The 15,830-nt window shown below is 47.3% G+C and overlaps 1 protein-coding gene across 4 annotated transcripts in view; it reads right to left on the bottom strand.

The window, feature by feature from the left end:
* The window catches only part of XPO7 (exportin 7), a 1,985,528-nt gene that overhangs the window by 1,422,002 nt on the left and 547,696 nt on the right, over positions 1–15,830 (bottom strand). For all 4 annotated transcript variants that reach the window (XM_069617724.1, XM_069617725.1, XM_069617726.1 and 1 more), the window contains one exon: positions 6,997–7,101. In XM_069617724.1, the coding sequence (XP_069473825.1) occupies positions 6,997–7,101 (105 nt within the window). The remainder of the gene's footprint in view (positions 1–6,996; positions 7,102–15,830) is intronic.

The raw sequence follows: 15,830 nt of genomic DNA, 5'->3' as shown, positions 1-15,830 counted from the left end.
GGGAAAAAGGAAGTACACTGAATAAATAACTTCTTTTACCTGAGACAGAGGTACGATTTCTATGGCTCCTTTCTCATGTAGTGTCTCGACTTCCTGCAGAAGAATGCGAAGATGGTCTGGTGTCCGTTGTCTTGCTCGTGGAGGTCTGAATGTTGGGGACCAGTTGAACTCTATATAGTACCTGTCGGCCATGGTCTTTAGCACTCACTGGTCTGTAGTTATTCCCTCCCATGCCCGAATAAACGATGCTAGCTGGCCCCCGACCGTGGAGGCATGGGAGGGGACACGAATCTTGAGGTAATTTCAAAGCTGAGGCTGGAGAGCCTCTGGGGGTAGAGTTTCGGCCTCTTCCTGTGCCATGGCGTTGACACCTTTGGGGATACGGGGTGGTCCCTGTGTAGAATTCAAATTGTTTCCCGATGAGTATTGTTGTTGCGGGAAGCGCTGGCCACGAAAAAGCCGTTTTGACCCAGATCCTCTTCTTGTAGTGGGTCTTTGTGTAATCTGGTCCAGTGTTTTTAAGGTGACATGTTCCTTTTTTGAGGGCCTCATCGACCGCTTTCCCAAACAGGTTGGATTCTTCCACAGGTTTATTAGTGACACTTGCGTCTCTGGCTTGAATATCCAGAGTTCCGTAGCCACCCATGTCTTTTCAGGAGTGTGCCCTGAGCCAGGGATCGACCAGCAGTTTCTGCAGAATCCAAAGTATTCTTAAGAATGCTCTGGTTCACCTGTCTGCCTTCAGTGACAGTGGTGAGGAGACGAGTACGTAGGGGTTCGGGAACCTCCTATATGCCTTCCTGCAGTAAAGCCCACTGGGCATCGGTGTAGCCGGCCAACAAGGTATTGTTGTTGGCAATGCGCGTTGAGAACGCTGCCGCAACCGTGCTCCTTTTCCCAAGGGCGTAAAGTAGTTTACCTTCCTTATCAGAGGGTGCCTCGCCTGTTGACAAAGGGACCCCTGCCCGCTTTCATGTAGTAGTCGCCACCAAGGAGTCCGGGGTAGAATGACCTCTGATATATAGAGGGTCTGATGGAGAAGGGCGAAAGAGTTTTTCTATTCGCAGGTTGACACCTCTTGTAAGAGCAGGTGTTGATAAGGATTGCGCCAGACGTTTTTTAATTGAATTGAGGAGGGGAATGGCCTGGCTGGCGGGTGGTTTCTCCTTAAGGATGTCTGCCACAAAGTCAGCTTCGGGGACCGCATCATCCGTAGCAATTTTAAAGTGATCAGCTGCTTAACGTAACATTACGTTAAAAGTCAATTGGTCATCCACTAGCGATGGTTGTTGCCTAATGGGAGTGGACTGGGGAGAGTGCAGAGACAGGACATCAGGGTCTTGATGATCCAGAGATTGCCATGGTTGGGGGTCACCCACATCTGGGTTCTCTTCCCAGCCCTCTATAGGCTCATGCATGTCCTCAGGGTTGGTGAATTCCTCATCCTGGGTATCAGCATGAATTTCATCATCGGTTAGGTCGTAATTGTATATATCCTCTTCTAAAGAGGGGTCAAAAAGTCTTGGAAATGTAGCTTTGAGGTCCACAGGGCTCTCCTCCCTTGGCCTCCTTGGTGTGGGTTGTTCTGAACGGCAAACAAACCTGTCCAGCCTTTCCATGCAGTTCTCAAACTTTTCTCTAGTCCAAACCGAGGACATAGAATGGTCTAGAGGTGGAAAAAGGTCTTGAGCGTGTTCATCCGCCGAAAAGCGTCGAGATTTTCATCTCATCGAGAATAGTCCTTCTTCGCCCTCAGAGTACAACTCCTGAGGTATCGACAGAGGCAAGACTTGTCTGTGCTTCTCCTTCGACTTATGGGTGGGTTCCCGTACCCCCCCTAGGCCATCCTTGGACCTCAACGGATCCTTGGGCCTTTCTGTGGGACTTGGCGCATCCCCGGCCTGCCACTTCAGAGAATCGGTGGCGAAAATCCTGGCTAAGCTGCCGGCAACATCCTCCGCAGTGGGGAAGCACATAGCTTCAGCCTGTGATTGCAAAGGGATTCTCTTCGGCGGTGTCGGGCCTTGTCCTCAACGGCTGCCTTTTTCAGCAGTGCTGTGGTCTTGTGTTCTGCATCCACCTTCTTCGGCGGAACCGGAACCCTATCGTAGCCGGACGCGTTCTTGCGATGTGTCTCGGCGGAACCTGATGTATTGGGGGTAGCGCCCTTTGTTTTCTATGGCCCGGTCGCTAGACGCAACTGCAGCTGCGGGGAGGGTTGCCGATCCCGACGGTCGCCGGAGCTTCCGGTGTACCCATTGGCGCTGAAGTCTTCTTCGACATGGCCGAAGATTGACTTTGGGTTGTGTGCTTTGTGCCGTGTACATGTTCGTCTTTGTCGCCGGAGTGTGACTTCACCATAGCATTGCCTAAGCCGTGCCTAGCGGGGCCGGGCTCAAACGATGCTGAACGCGAGCGTTCCTGTGAAAGGTCAACAACCTCCGGTTAGGAGGTATGATCGTCACTCTCGCCGTCGTCACATTCGATGGCTGCGGCAGCGTAAGAAAATTCGGCCTTCGACATACCATAGCCCGCCCACCGCTTGACTCTACGCTCATTTAATGTCTTAGGACGGAGGATTTTACAAGCCGCGCATCCTTGCGATCAAGGGGCTAGCACCGGTTACACCATCTGTGCCTATCTTTCCAAGGGATTTGCTCCTACAATTAGGGTAAAACCTACATGGAGTCCTCTCCATAGCTAAGGATGTGTAGAGTGGTGAAGACTGAAAGGGAAAGGCATTCTCAATTTGTATAGAAATGTCCACCCCGACCCCACTCTCCCTATTGTGTAGGCCGGCGTAAGGCCCGGCCACGTGGTCGGCAGCGCCGACTGGATCACTATCCGTCGAGTTTGTGAAGGTCTTCGGCAGAGGTCTGTAAGAGCCGTTGAAATAAGGGAGGGATAGCGTGATATGGATATTATATATAATTATTTGACCAAAGGTTGATGGGACAATAAGCAAAGTCTTTGACGAGCTCCGCATCGAGGCGACCAGTATGCTGGGCAGCGAAAAAAATTATCTGAGGGACCTTGATGCGTGAGGGATCTTGGGTACACTACACGTCAAGTAGGGATAGTGTTACATGCACAACAATGTCGACGTCCCCTTTCGATTCTCGAAAGACAAGATGCAATACTACTCAGCGGTTACCACTCGATTTCGGACCATATGCATAGCATGTGATTCTAAGCAGATTAACAAATATCAGAACCTGGTTTACCTAGAGAATGGTGACGACTTCTATGGCGCCCTTTCCCAGCAGGACCTGAACTTCTTCAAGCAGGATGTGCAGGTGTTCTGGCGACAGGTGTCTGCTTCTAGGTGGGTGGTATCGAGGTGGCTGGAGAACCTCGATACAGTAGCCGTGGGCATTGGTCTTTAGTACCCACTGGTCTGATGTGATCCCCTCCCAGGTGTGGATGAATGACAAGCGACGCAAACCGGCGGGTCACTTTGAGGTGGAGTTTAGTAGGGGGATGGCTTGACTAGTAAGGGCCTTTTCCTTGAGAATATCCTCCACGAAGTCCAAGTCTGGCGCTGCCTCATGTGTAGCAATTTGGAAATTATCGGCTGCTCTTTTTAAAATAATTCGCATTAAACAACATCTGGTCGTCAACAGGTGATGAATCCCTCTGTGGAGGAGAAGAAGGGGGATCTAGGCAGATGATGCCCGCGTCAGGGGTACGCACTAGTGTTAGCCAAGGGCCCTAATCTTCCGCCTGATCCCTGCCTGGTCTTGATCAGCCGTGTCTTGTGCAAAAGGATTAAAGTCTTCATAAGTATCCTGCTGTGGTGGGTCTCCTGGGACATCCAAGATATCTTCCCGGTGTCCCTGTGCAGAGATGGGTAATGTCTGCAGTTTGTAAGGAATGTGGGAGGAGTCCTCTTCCCTGGGTCTTTTTGGTGTAATGTACCTGTCAGAAAAGTCAATAAACTGGGCCATTTTATCCATGTATTGCTCAAACCTCTCCCTAGTCCATAGGGAAGAGGCAGACGGGGCTGGAGGTGGAAAAGGTTGCTCAGGAGGGACTGATTTTCACAATAAGGCCTTAGAAAGAGGTGGGGGGGGCTTCAGAAAACTCCTCTTGATGAGAGGGGGTGCCCTTGTGCTCTGTGGCCGCCAAAATGATAAACACAAGGCTTTTACGAATTTTCAGAGGTTTTATCGAAGGTGTTGATGCGCCTGAAGGCGCAGTTGTGGTCGGTCACTCAACTGAGGCCTGAGGTGCTTGTGCGCCCTTGGCCGGTTTGTTGATGCTGGTATGTTATTTAGGGTGAACGCCCATTCCAGAGCGATGCCCAGTTGCATGCTGCGAAAGCGGTTGCATGGAGGGTGCCGAACCGCGTGGTTCAGTAGGTGCTAACACTTTCGGCGGCCCTGTTGGCATTGTACGCTTCTTCTACGATTCCGAAGAGGCCTTAGGGATTGTGTGCTTTTGTACCTGTGGTGCGTGGGTGCCCTTGTCGCCAGGGTGTGATCTCCCCATAACAGAGCCGGCGGCCTGTCTGTCGGGGACGGGCATTTGGGAGCCTGCAGGCTCCGCTGAAAGGTTGATTGCTTCCGATTCGGAACCATGGCTGCCGACAGATTCCTTGTCGTCCGAAGCGATGGGCAACGGGGGAAAGGCTTTAGGCCCGCGTAACATATGCCGCCCACTGTTTAGTCTGCCTTTCTTTCGACGTTTTTGGTGGAAAGAGCTTACAGGCCTTGCATGAGCCCTAGTCGTGGTATCGAGGAAGACACCGATTACAGCGGAGATGGGTGTCCTTCCAAGGAAACTTGCCAGTTCACGACAGACATTTAAAGGGTGACCTCTCCATAGCACAGCCTGTAATGCAGGTTGTCAGTATTTGACTAGTCTGTTGCAGTATTTGTAAGGTGGACTCAGCCACTATGGTGTATGCTTTCACCAACTGTAGGCATATATCCTAAAACGTTTTACTTTCCGGGGCTTGTGATGGCGATCCCCATTGCGGCTATCACGCGAGACTTCCCTCGCCGAAGGGACTACCACGGACCTCATATCAAGCCAGGGACAAGTCGTGCTTCCCGCAGGCTGCACGTCGGCCAAAAGTCTAAAGCACACCTGATAGACGTCGCAGGAGTCTCGAGCAAGACACTGCCCTCTCACTATTTCAACTCCGGTAGGCACTCGCACAGGCACACGGATGTGCAGCGTCAACACCAGGCTGTGGTTGCTGTTGGTCGCTCCATCCTCGTCGCCAGTATTAAATTCCACAGATCGCACATGAGCCAGTAGGTCTCCGATGCATCTCATTTAATTAAGATCATCACGGCAGCCCCAACCTCTCCAGCGGGGCAAACCGTTCTTATTCAAAGCCTAACATTCTACCTGGGACAGTAAGACCCAGCATGGTTCCAATTCCATACTGGAATGCTGATGCATCCTTATTCATTGCAGGTCAATAAAAGCACAACATAGCTGAACTATCTACATTCCCAATATAACCATGTACATGCCCACTCCCACCTGTGGTTGATGGTCCACCATACTGATAGCCCAACCTAAAACATGAAACTTTAAAGAACATAACATGTGCTTGTTCGCATACATACAACTGTTCGCATACATATAACAGCCAACATAGTATCCACCGCCAACTAGTCATGGGGGTCGACTCAGAGGCTCCTTGCCAAACAGTATTGTGTCTCCCTCTTCATCATAAATCTCTTTGCGCATGGTCTGAAAATATGGACTTCTAGAAGCCATTATGCACCCGCACATTTCCTTGGTAAGCAGAAAAACAATTGGTGCCCTTGATGCATTGGGCACAGAAGCTTCAGCATTTATAGATCCTGCCATCAGCATTGAACCTTAGGTCGCTAATTCTTTTGATGGTATATGGTCCAGGCATTGAGAAACAGTGACTTTTTTCCAGTAACCAGACAGCTTTTGCAGGTACAGTGGGACCTCCTGTACTTCCCGACACTGAGGTGATGACTGTCAACACCTTCGAAAATAGATTGATCATTTTGAGTCGACATTTGTCCAACTCTTCAGCAGTGAAGCCGCTGGACAACTCACCTTTGTTAATGAAGAGCCTGAGGTCTCATCTGTCTCGTCCCACTATGAATGGTGCTTCCTCTTCTAAAAGTGCTTATTGTGGGTTTGCTTTCTTCCGTCACAAGCCTCTGAGGAATCTTTTTTGGGTATGGGAAGCACTGATACTGCCCTCCTCGAATGAGCGGCTTCTGGAGGGAGTCTCCAGATTTCAGGGGGGAAACTACACAAGGCCAATTTGGCTGCAGGATCAGACCTTTGGGGTTCATCCATGGACAGGATTCACACTCCTAAACATTGTGTTCCATACCCAAATACCACAAGCAGATTGTGTAGGGCCAGGCAGGCGGCGGGGTGGTTCGGTATTATAAAATAGTCAACGGAAAGTCCCAGCAGCGCTTGCACCCCAAGTTCTTTTGAAGAACTGATCAGTTTGTCAAAAAAAGTAGATGGCAGAAAATGTCACTGAGGAGGCGAGTGTTCCCCATGCAGCATGCTGAGCATACAGAAAAAAGAAACTGAAGTCACGGTGTCTATCCCCCATAAATACAGCAGATCCCATCACTTATGAAGCAAAGGTGGGAGCCCACCGAAGCAGATGGGTGCAGAGGCACACAGCGCCCCTGCTGGGAAATGTTTTTTCAATGCCAGCTGCCCCACACAGGACTTATCTGAAAACGAGGAATGTGTGGGCGTGGGAGCGCAACCCGTTAGAAGCTTTTGCTTCCTCATTTAATTTTTTCATATAGAAATAGAGATTTACAAAAAAAAGAGGAACATATAGTGTTTTAGTGGAATCATTAAAATAAATAATGCCAGACAGGCACACATTTTACTTTGCAAGTCAGATTTGCAATTCTTTGAAGGAAGAATTACAAGAGGCAGACCACAAGCAAAGCTATTCAGTGCAAATGCATATAAACGAATACACCATAAGAGAGAAGTGCCATTACTCAACCAAACACTTACCTGCTTCAGTAAATTGCAAGAGAGTGTGAAAATGTCAAATAGAGATGAATCACGGAAGGAAGAAGCTATTTTCCTATGCTTGGTCAGAGGGTGCATTGTGTCAGCCTGGACAGAGATCAAACAAAAGTTTCAATCTATCAATTTGTGAACATACAGAAAGAAATGTGAGCTCTTTAAAAAATATGCATGCAAAACGTGTTCAGTAGCAATAATAAAACGAGTCCAAATGACCATATTTACATCTACCTTCATTCTTAATGGTCTAACAATTGACTGGCTAAACAATTAAAGCACAAGTAGTGCAGTTTCTCACCCCAATTAATAGTAGAAAATTCAAGTTTTAGATGCCATTCACTTTAAAATATATCAAATATATAAAAGACAAACATGATTAATTTAATTGGTAATAATTTGGATATTTGTAGATATTGTGAACAGTGGAGGGTTTGTTAAGTCCTTTGGTGAGGGCTTAGCAAGACTGACCTTCAGTAGGTGGTGTGCTGAATTGACCTATCACATAACCATAGAAAGAGAGGTTGGGGGGCTTTGGGGGATCAGCATTGCACATCTGGACTGTGACGCGCACCCTACAAGTGGTACAAGGGGAATTTCCCACAACTCTTACCCAATCCCTGCAGGACATGGGTCAAAGGGTTGATGTAATATCTAGACAGAGAAGGAAGTTTGAAAACAGCATCTACCATAATGCATCACATTTTCGGTCACAAAACACAGTGCAGATCCTAAAACATCTGAACCACATTTGAATTGGGGAATCTTGACCGGAAACCCTAGAGTGCAGAAGAGTCAACCATACTTCCACAGAGGGAGTCTAACACTTGACGATATTTCACAAACTCCACATATCAGTATGTCCTACAGCTACCAAAATGCAACATTCTCACAATTGCCAAACCTGGACCGGAATCCCTACAGATTACAAGTTGTCTCAAAAGCCCAGATTCATATTCTATCCCTGTGGCGGGTCAGAAAAGGGCGCGGGCTATGATCACATTTCCAATACATGTTGATTAAAGAATAGGAATAAGGCCCATCTTTCCCTAGCACTATGGGGCGCTCCCTACCTATGTGAATAAGTGCTAGCCAGTCGTGAGGAAATGTCCAAATGAAATATGTCTGCTGTCCAAAACTCTAACCCTACCACTAATCTAACAAACGAAGCCCAGCAAAATGACTCCCTTCTCCTAATGGTGTAATGGTCTTCGTAATAGAATTCTTCTTAATATCCAATTCTCTAGATAGTCTCTGGTCACCTGCTGTACCAACTCTCACACAAGGGTTTTGGCTTTTTCCCTATCGTTATGGACTGTCCTCCACAAGACCTGTCTTGAACTTGGATTGGTCCTCTGATCAAGGATATTGGGCCTTGGGTATTCTTGTAAGTTATACTCTCTTAGATGGGGTACCTTTTCGGGAAAATGAACGTTCGTTCTTCCCAGCTGTGGTATCTCCTGTGTACCTTTTATCTCAGACTTCTCTTGCCTTCACTTCATGCTAGCTTCTCTCTTCCCATGGTAGTGTTACACCAGTTTTATTGTACTTGTTCCCTGGTTTACTTGGGGTTCTCCTCAGATTATTATAGTTCAGGTTAATCAATTTAATATTCATTATTTCGTCAATTTTACTGGGACGAGTTTCCTTCAATTTTATATTGAGGGTTTCAATTCATAATGAATTCCATGTGGCCTCCAATTCCTCCCATTCTCCCCGTTACCTCTATCTTACAGGGGAATGTCCTCGGGACCTGCAATCGCTTGGGACCATACTTTTCCTTCCACATCTTTATCGGATGGCTCTCGCCAGCATCCTTTTCTCATTTCGCTCATTGTTGCGGTATTCCTTCTGCTACCTGGATGGGTTGCTACACTCTAAACCAGGTGGTGCCAATGTCGTTGGTCAGGCAGACTGCCCACCACAGAGTCGCTGTGGTCACGCCACCACCAATACTTGGGTTCTCCTTTTCTCGCCCTCTCTCCGCCTACACACACTCGTTTTCCAGCATCTGTGTCATATTGAGAGTCAATCTAACATTTGTGGGCTGAGCGACTCTGCTCGGCTCTGCCTGGTCAGGTCTTACGCTTACAGGCGGCCTCCCCTGCTGGTCTAGGCGTCTCTCTCGTCCGTCCGTCCGTCCTTCCTTCCTTCGGCATGTATTCGCTCTTCATCCTCCATGTTGCAATACATTGGAGGTTGTCTCTTAAAACGGCAGAGCTTCTCCCTTGATAAAAAAAAGCATTCTTTAGTGCCATTTCAGCCAATGTTCTAAATGTGGTAGTGCTTTGCCCATCAGATTGTCCCATGTATGCCATCACTGGTAACGGCTTAGGGAGTTGCACAGCAGAAGATGAGTCCTTATCCCCTAAAGGGGCGACTCTCCCAGTGAGGTCCATAGGGAGTGTCTTGCAGAGCGGGCTCACGTCCCTAGCCTCAAAGGTGGGAGGCTCTCCCTTGGGGAGAAGGGATAAATGTGCTCGATTCGTGACAGCCACCACTCTCTACCAAATCCCTGGTGACTACCACACCCAAAATGCATCACTTTACAAAGAACAAATCGCACACTGGATATCTGGAATGGTTTGAGTGTTTAGAAGTAAGAGACGGAAACAAAGGTGCCATGCTGATTGTCAAAGACTTTTAGTAATTGTTATTGTTATTTTGCACTTATATAGCGCCTTATATACCATTGGTATGGTCTGAAGGCGCTGGTAGGTTGAACGCCCTTGGGAACCGAAGTTCAGATCAGTAGAGAGAGTAGGGAGAGTCAAAAGGTGCGTGTGTGCACCGGATATGTGTGCAGCTCGTGCGGTACACATGTAATAGCTAATTCTTATTGGTAGGTGTGGTGGTTGAGAGATCAGGAGAATGTGTTCGTTCTGGCAGGATTTATCCGGAACGGATGTGGCTGCGTTAGGCCTGAGGAAAACGCCTGGCTGGGGGTGTGAGACCAGCAGTGTTTACATAGAATGATGTGGAGTAAGCGGTGGATGTTCGTATGGGAACAGTTATACCGAATGGTGTCATAGTATCTCTGTGTTCTAGTTGAGTGGTGATGTAAAGGAGAGAGTAAGCGTGGGGTGTGGTAAGAATGGTTATATGCTCTTTCAATGTGAAAACTTCTAAAATCACTTTCCCAGAGAGGCTACCGGGCGAACTTCTAAGTACAATTTTCCATACAGAGGCTATTGGGAACATTTCTAAATTCAGTTTATCAGCGAGGCTATTAGGCACACTTCTAAGTGTAACACTCGCGGAGGCTATTGGGTACACTTCTAAATGCAAATTTTCACAGAGCGTCTACTGGGCTACATTTCTAAGTTCAATTTTCCAGAGAGGCTATTGGGCAAACTTCTACTTGAGACTTTCCAGGGTGTCTATTGGATACACTTCTATAATCAACTTTCACAGATGCTATTGGTAGCACTTCTAATTGCAGCTTTCACAGCGTGGCTAATGGGCACACTTCTAAATGCAGCTTTCACAGAGGATATTAGGCCCATATCTAAATTCAATTTTCCACAGAGAGGCTATTGGGCGCACTATTAACTTCATTTTCCAGCGAGGCTATTGGGGATACTTCCAAATTCAGTTTTCCAGCGAGGCTATTAGGAACATTTCTAAATTCAATTTACCAGAGAGGCTATTGGGCACACCTCTAAATGTAACGCTCATTGCGGCTAATGGGTACGCCTCTAAATTTCACAGAGTGGTTATTGGGAACACTACTAAATTCACAGCCAGGTTATTGGGCACACTTCTAATGGAACTTTCCAGAGTGTCTATTGGGTACATTTCTAAATGCAGCTTTCAAGAGTGTCTATTGGGCACACTACTGAATGCAATTTTCACAGAGTGGCTATTGGGCTCGCTTCTAAATGCATCTTTCACAGAGGATCTTGGGCACACATCTAAATTCAATTTACCAGAGAGGCTATTGGGCACATTTCTAAGCTTGACGGAGAGGCTGTAGGGCACACTTTCTAAATGCAACTTTCACATGCTAACTTTCACAATTCCATCTAAGAGTGGACATGCTAACTTTCGCAATTCCGTCTAGGAGTGGACATGCCAACTTTCCCAATTCTAGAGTGGACATGCTAACTTTCATAGTTCCGTCTGGGAGTGGACATGCTAACTTTCAGAGTTCTAGAGTGGACATGCTAACTTTCACAATTCCGTCTAGGAGTGGACGTGCTAACTTTCACAGTTCTAGAGTGGACATGCTAACTTTCACAACTCCGTCTAGGAGTGGACATGCAAACTTTCACAGTTCTAGAGTGGGCATGCTAACTTTCACAATTCCGTCTAGGAGTGGGCATGCTAACTTTCACAATTCCGTCTAGGAGTGGACATGCTAACTTTCACAGTTCTAGAGTGGGCATGCTAACTTTCACAGTTCTAGAGTGGACAAAGTAGCGCTATCGCCGAAAGGGGATTCCCTGCCTCAACGGAACTAGCAAATGAAACGGTCTGTGTCAGAAAGTCCAAAGTAAGGTTTGCTGCCCTGTGTCCAAATCCTAACCTATCCCTTGAAGGTGGGCATCCTAACACGCTTCCTCATAATATGCAAAAATAAAGACAATACACCCCGTTAAGGAATGAGACCAGGAAATAAGTTGCAAGGATAACAAACCCTATATAAAATAAACTATGCAAGCAAAGAACTCTGCTGCCCGAGAGAGCTCTGCCAAAAGGTACACAGGCAGCACATTAAAAAGGCATCAAGCGTCATGTATACATAGGTAACATTTCAGTATCTTTGGTTGGTTGGAGACATATACTAAACCCAGCTCCATATGGGATGCCTGGGCTCCATTGGCTGTTGCTTCTCAGTCGATCATGATGCACGTGGGTCAGCTGGGCTCAACTCTGCAGTGAAGGTCAGGGCAGAATATGAAACATCCCTAACTGTTCCACCTAAAGAATGGGAACTGATAATACGAGAATAATGGCAACTATAAAATCCTTGCATGAATGGGGTACTTAGAGACAATGGGTTAATATGGAATACATTACTCACTGTAATCGTATAGTGGAAGCTTCAGAGTATTACAGTTGTTTTTGAAATTCAACAAATGGAAGTCGAAATAGGGCATGCCAGTGTCATGACCCTTGCCCCTGGCCCACACTGGCAAGTCAGCCTTTCAGTTAGGGCCAGGTCAAAGGCCTTAAAACTTCATCCAAGACTCTCTTGGAGTCAGTCCTGGCGACTTTGGCGCAAGGCTCATAACCATCATGAAGACCAACATTAGAATGGGACTATTTACTTGGGACTATTTAACTTGGGGGGGGGGGGGGGGTTCAGCCAACATGGAGGCACACACATAGCTCAGTTACAAGGAACTGAGCTATGCTGTCTAGTCTTTTGGGTGTGGCAGGCCTGGGACTACTTTACCTGAACTACTTTGGGTGTGGCAGGCCTGGGACTATTTTACCTGGACTACTTTACCTGAGGCTATTTAAACAACACCCAAACAGCAGAACATTCTTTGCGTTATTCTGCTGTGGGCAGCGTAACGCTCACTGTGTCCAGTTCTTTGATGCCAGTTTACCTGAAACCAAGGACCTACAGAGAGAGAAAGAACACTACGAAACTTACCTGGAACAGTATCCAGTCTTCAATCCATCACTGACTTCAGTTCTACTCACCTGAAGGTACGAACTCCATCATCCGGCACCGCATGCATCCTGGAATACCATAACCTGGAAAGAGGAGAAAGACAGCATTAGTAAGCGTTTACTCACATTTCCTCCCGAATGAAGAAAGACACACAATTCTTACCTGGGTAGTCATCTACTGGTCAGTATCACTGCTGGAACATTACGGCGCTCGGCGAGGAACATCGCAACCTGCAAGGAGAGAAAAGACACAGGTTAGCAATATAAAAGTCGAAACAGCACCACGCATTACGCACCGGACAGCATTGCGCACACCGCGCTTTCGCCTACCGGCTCATGCTCATCTTCAAACTGCATGACAACACCAAAATACTTTTCCATACCTTAAAGGAAAGAAGCAAGACATTATTATTCGAAATAAGAGGAACATAAGAACTGCATACAAAGACTGTAAAGCAGCAAATCTATGGAGTCGCAGCAGGGCTGGATTCCCACAGGGGGGCTTGCACCAGTGAAGTAACTTGGTCGCTGCTCGCCCCCCAAATCTAGGCACCCCTGCCACGAGGAGCAGGACAGAGAATCCACCTTTTACAATATTAAGGTGAGGAAAAGGCCCAAGGGGGAGGAAGGAGTTGAGGCCAAGGGAGGTGGGAAAACAAAGACAATCTGGTATTGAATCCAGCTCTCCTATATTGCAGACCCATCTTTAACCAGAGGCCTTACCGAGGGACCGGGAGAGGGTTCAAGAGTGCAAATCATCCAACCAGGGCTGGTTGGCGTCCCCGTGGATACCAGGTGAGCGTAACAGCCAGTAATACTACCCCTAGAGTGACGTCCTCTGTACCCATGATCCCTCACGCGTGTAGGTCCCTCAGATTGTATTTTTCTGACATGAGGTAGCATGAGGAGTAGCGAGAGTACGGAGTTCCGAAGCAGATAAAGCTCATATAATATCTATGCACCTTCTCTCAAGGGAGGAAGGGTGGGCACGTGTGAATCTAAGCAGATACAAGCACCAGAAAAACGATTACGGTGGAGTAATGTATTCCTTCTGATACTTGTGTAATCTGCTTAGATCACATGCTATGCATAGATTAGCGAGCATTGTTATGAGAAGGTGGTGGGTTGTGAGAAGGAGTAGCGGCAAATAGATGTCTTAGCACTGCTTGTCCCACCTGTGTATCTGTCTTGGAGTGTGTGTCAATGCAGTAGTGCTGAGCGAAGGTGGGAACTGAGCTCCATGTAGCTGCTTTGCAAATGCTGTCTAAGCCTAGAGCAGCCCCAGTACCCTGTGTGGGGTGGGCTCTTGGTGAAGAAGGCAGTGTTTTGTCTGATAATGAATAGCATAATTGTATACATTTGACTATCCATTTGGAGATGGCTCTTTTGGAAACAACGTTCTCCTTGTCTGCCTGTAGCCATGGAGACGAACAGTTGATCAGTCTTCCTAAGCGGTTTGGTCTTGTCTACATAGTAGAGAACCGCCCTCCTCACATCTAGTGTGTGGAGTTTGACCTCAGCTGAGCTAGTTGGTTTCTGAAAGAAAGCCGGAAGCTCAATAGATTGGTTAATGTAAAATTTGGAAACGAATTTAGGGGAGAACCTAGGGTGAGTTTGTAAAACCAATTTGTCTTTATGGATGACAAAGAAAGGGTCCTGCACTGATAAGGCTTGGAGTTCGCTGACTCTTCTTATGCAAGTAATAGCCACTAATAAGGCAGTCATGTAGGTAATGTGCCTAAGGGCAGCTTGATGCAAAGGCTCGAATGGGGAGCCCATGAGTTTTGCTAGTACCACATTTAGGTCCCACCCAGGTGGGGGATTGGAGGATGTATTCTCTTCACTCCTTCCATGAACGCCTTAATGACTGGCACTTTCCACCATGAGACATTACTTTGAGAGGTGGTATAGGCTGATAAAGCTGCTAGGTGGACTTTTAGAGAATTAAAGACTAAATTTTAATCTAGCTAGTGGAGCAAGTAGGTTAGAATGTGTGATGGAGTACATTCTATGGCCTTGATTTGCATAGATTGGTACCAAATGACAAAATCGCTTCCACTTGTGGAAATATCAGTGTCTGGTTTTAGGTTTCCGTGCTTCATTTAGGATATCCATACACCGTTGTGTAAGATTAAGGTGACCGAACTCTATGACTTTAGGAGCCATGCTGCTAAGAGTGAGGTTGTGGGTGTATGGTTGACCCTCTGTGCTGAGTCCAACAGGTTGACCTTGTACGGGAGCTTGATGGGATCGCACATCGCCAGTTTGCGCAGATGTGGATACCACGCTTGTCTCGCCCACATAGAAGCAACCCTGTAACGCCTGTTGATTTTTGTTCCACGGGGAACCTTGGCTCGGACTGTATCCGGTGCCTCTGTGCGTTTTGTCCACGAAAACGTCGAAAATGATTGCCACCCCTCTGGTTGGTCTGTTTGTCTGTCTGCTGGCCAAGGGATTCAAGTGTCTCGTAATCCTCCTTGGCAGATTTAAGAGCGTCCTCAACTGCTTTCCCAAACAAAACATTTGGCTCAACAGGCATGTTGAGCAGGGTAGCCTGAGTTTCTAGTTTAAATCCTGACTGTCTAAACCAGGCGTGATGTTTCAGGATAGGGGCCTCAGCAATAACGCACCCCGCGTTATCAGCCGCGTCAAAGTTGTTCTTTAGTAGGACACCAACTGTTGCTCTGCCTTTGGCAGCCACAAGGGAGAGCTTGGACTTAAGTGGTTCTGGCACTGATTCAGCAAGGGCTGTAACCTCGTCCCACTTTGTGCAGTCGTAGCTTGCTAGTAAGGTAGAATTATTAGCAATACGTGCTTGGTATGCCGCTGAAGAGGCTATCTTCCTTCCCATATTATACAGTTTGTTACTTTCCTTGTCCGGAGGAGCTCCGGATGAGGCCAAGGGGGTACTGTCTCTCTTGCAGGTATTAGTAACTACCAGAGAGTCCGGTCTAAGGTGGCCCCTTATATACAAAGGGTCGGAAGGTGCTGGTTGAAAAAGTTTTTCGATTCTGGGGTTTACTGCTCTGGTCTGATTAGGCATCTCTAGAGATGGCTGAATCCTTCTTTGTACCGACTTGAGTAGGGGTATAAACTGAGAAGTCGGTTTCTTATCCCCCCCAAGATGTTTTCTGCGAAAGCTTTATCTTTTTGGGTTTCCTGTGTTTCAATCCCAAAGTGGTCAGCAGCCCTGAGAA

Source organism: Ambystoma mexicanum, chromosome 10 (assembly GCF_040938575.1).
Source record: "Ambystoma mexicanum isolate Mex_15411 chromosome 10, UKY_AmexF1_1, whole genome shotgun sequence".
In the NCBI taxonomy this organism is placed as follows: domain Eukaryota; kingdom Metazoa; phylum Chordata; class Amphibia; order Caudata; family Ambystomatidae; genus Ambystoma; species Ambystoma mexicanum.
The sequence above is the reverse complement of the archived record's forward strand: the minus strand, read 5'-3'. Positions and strand labels throughout refer to the sequence as shown.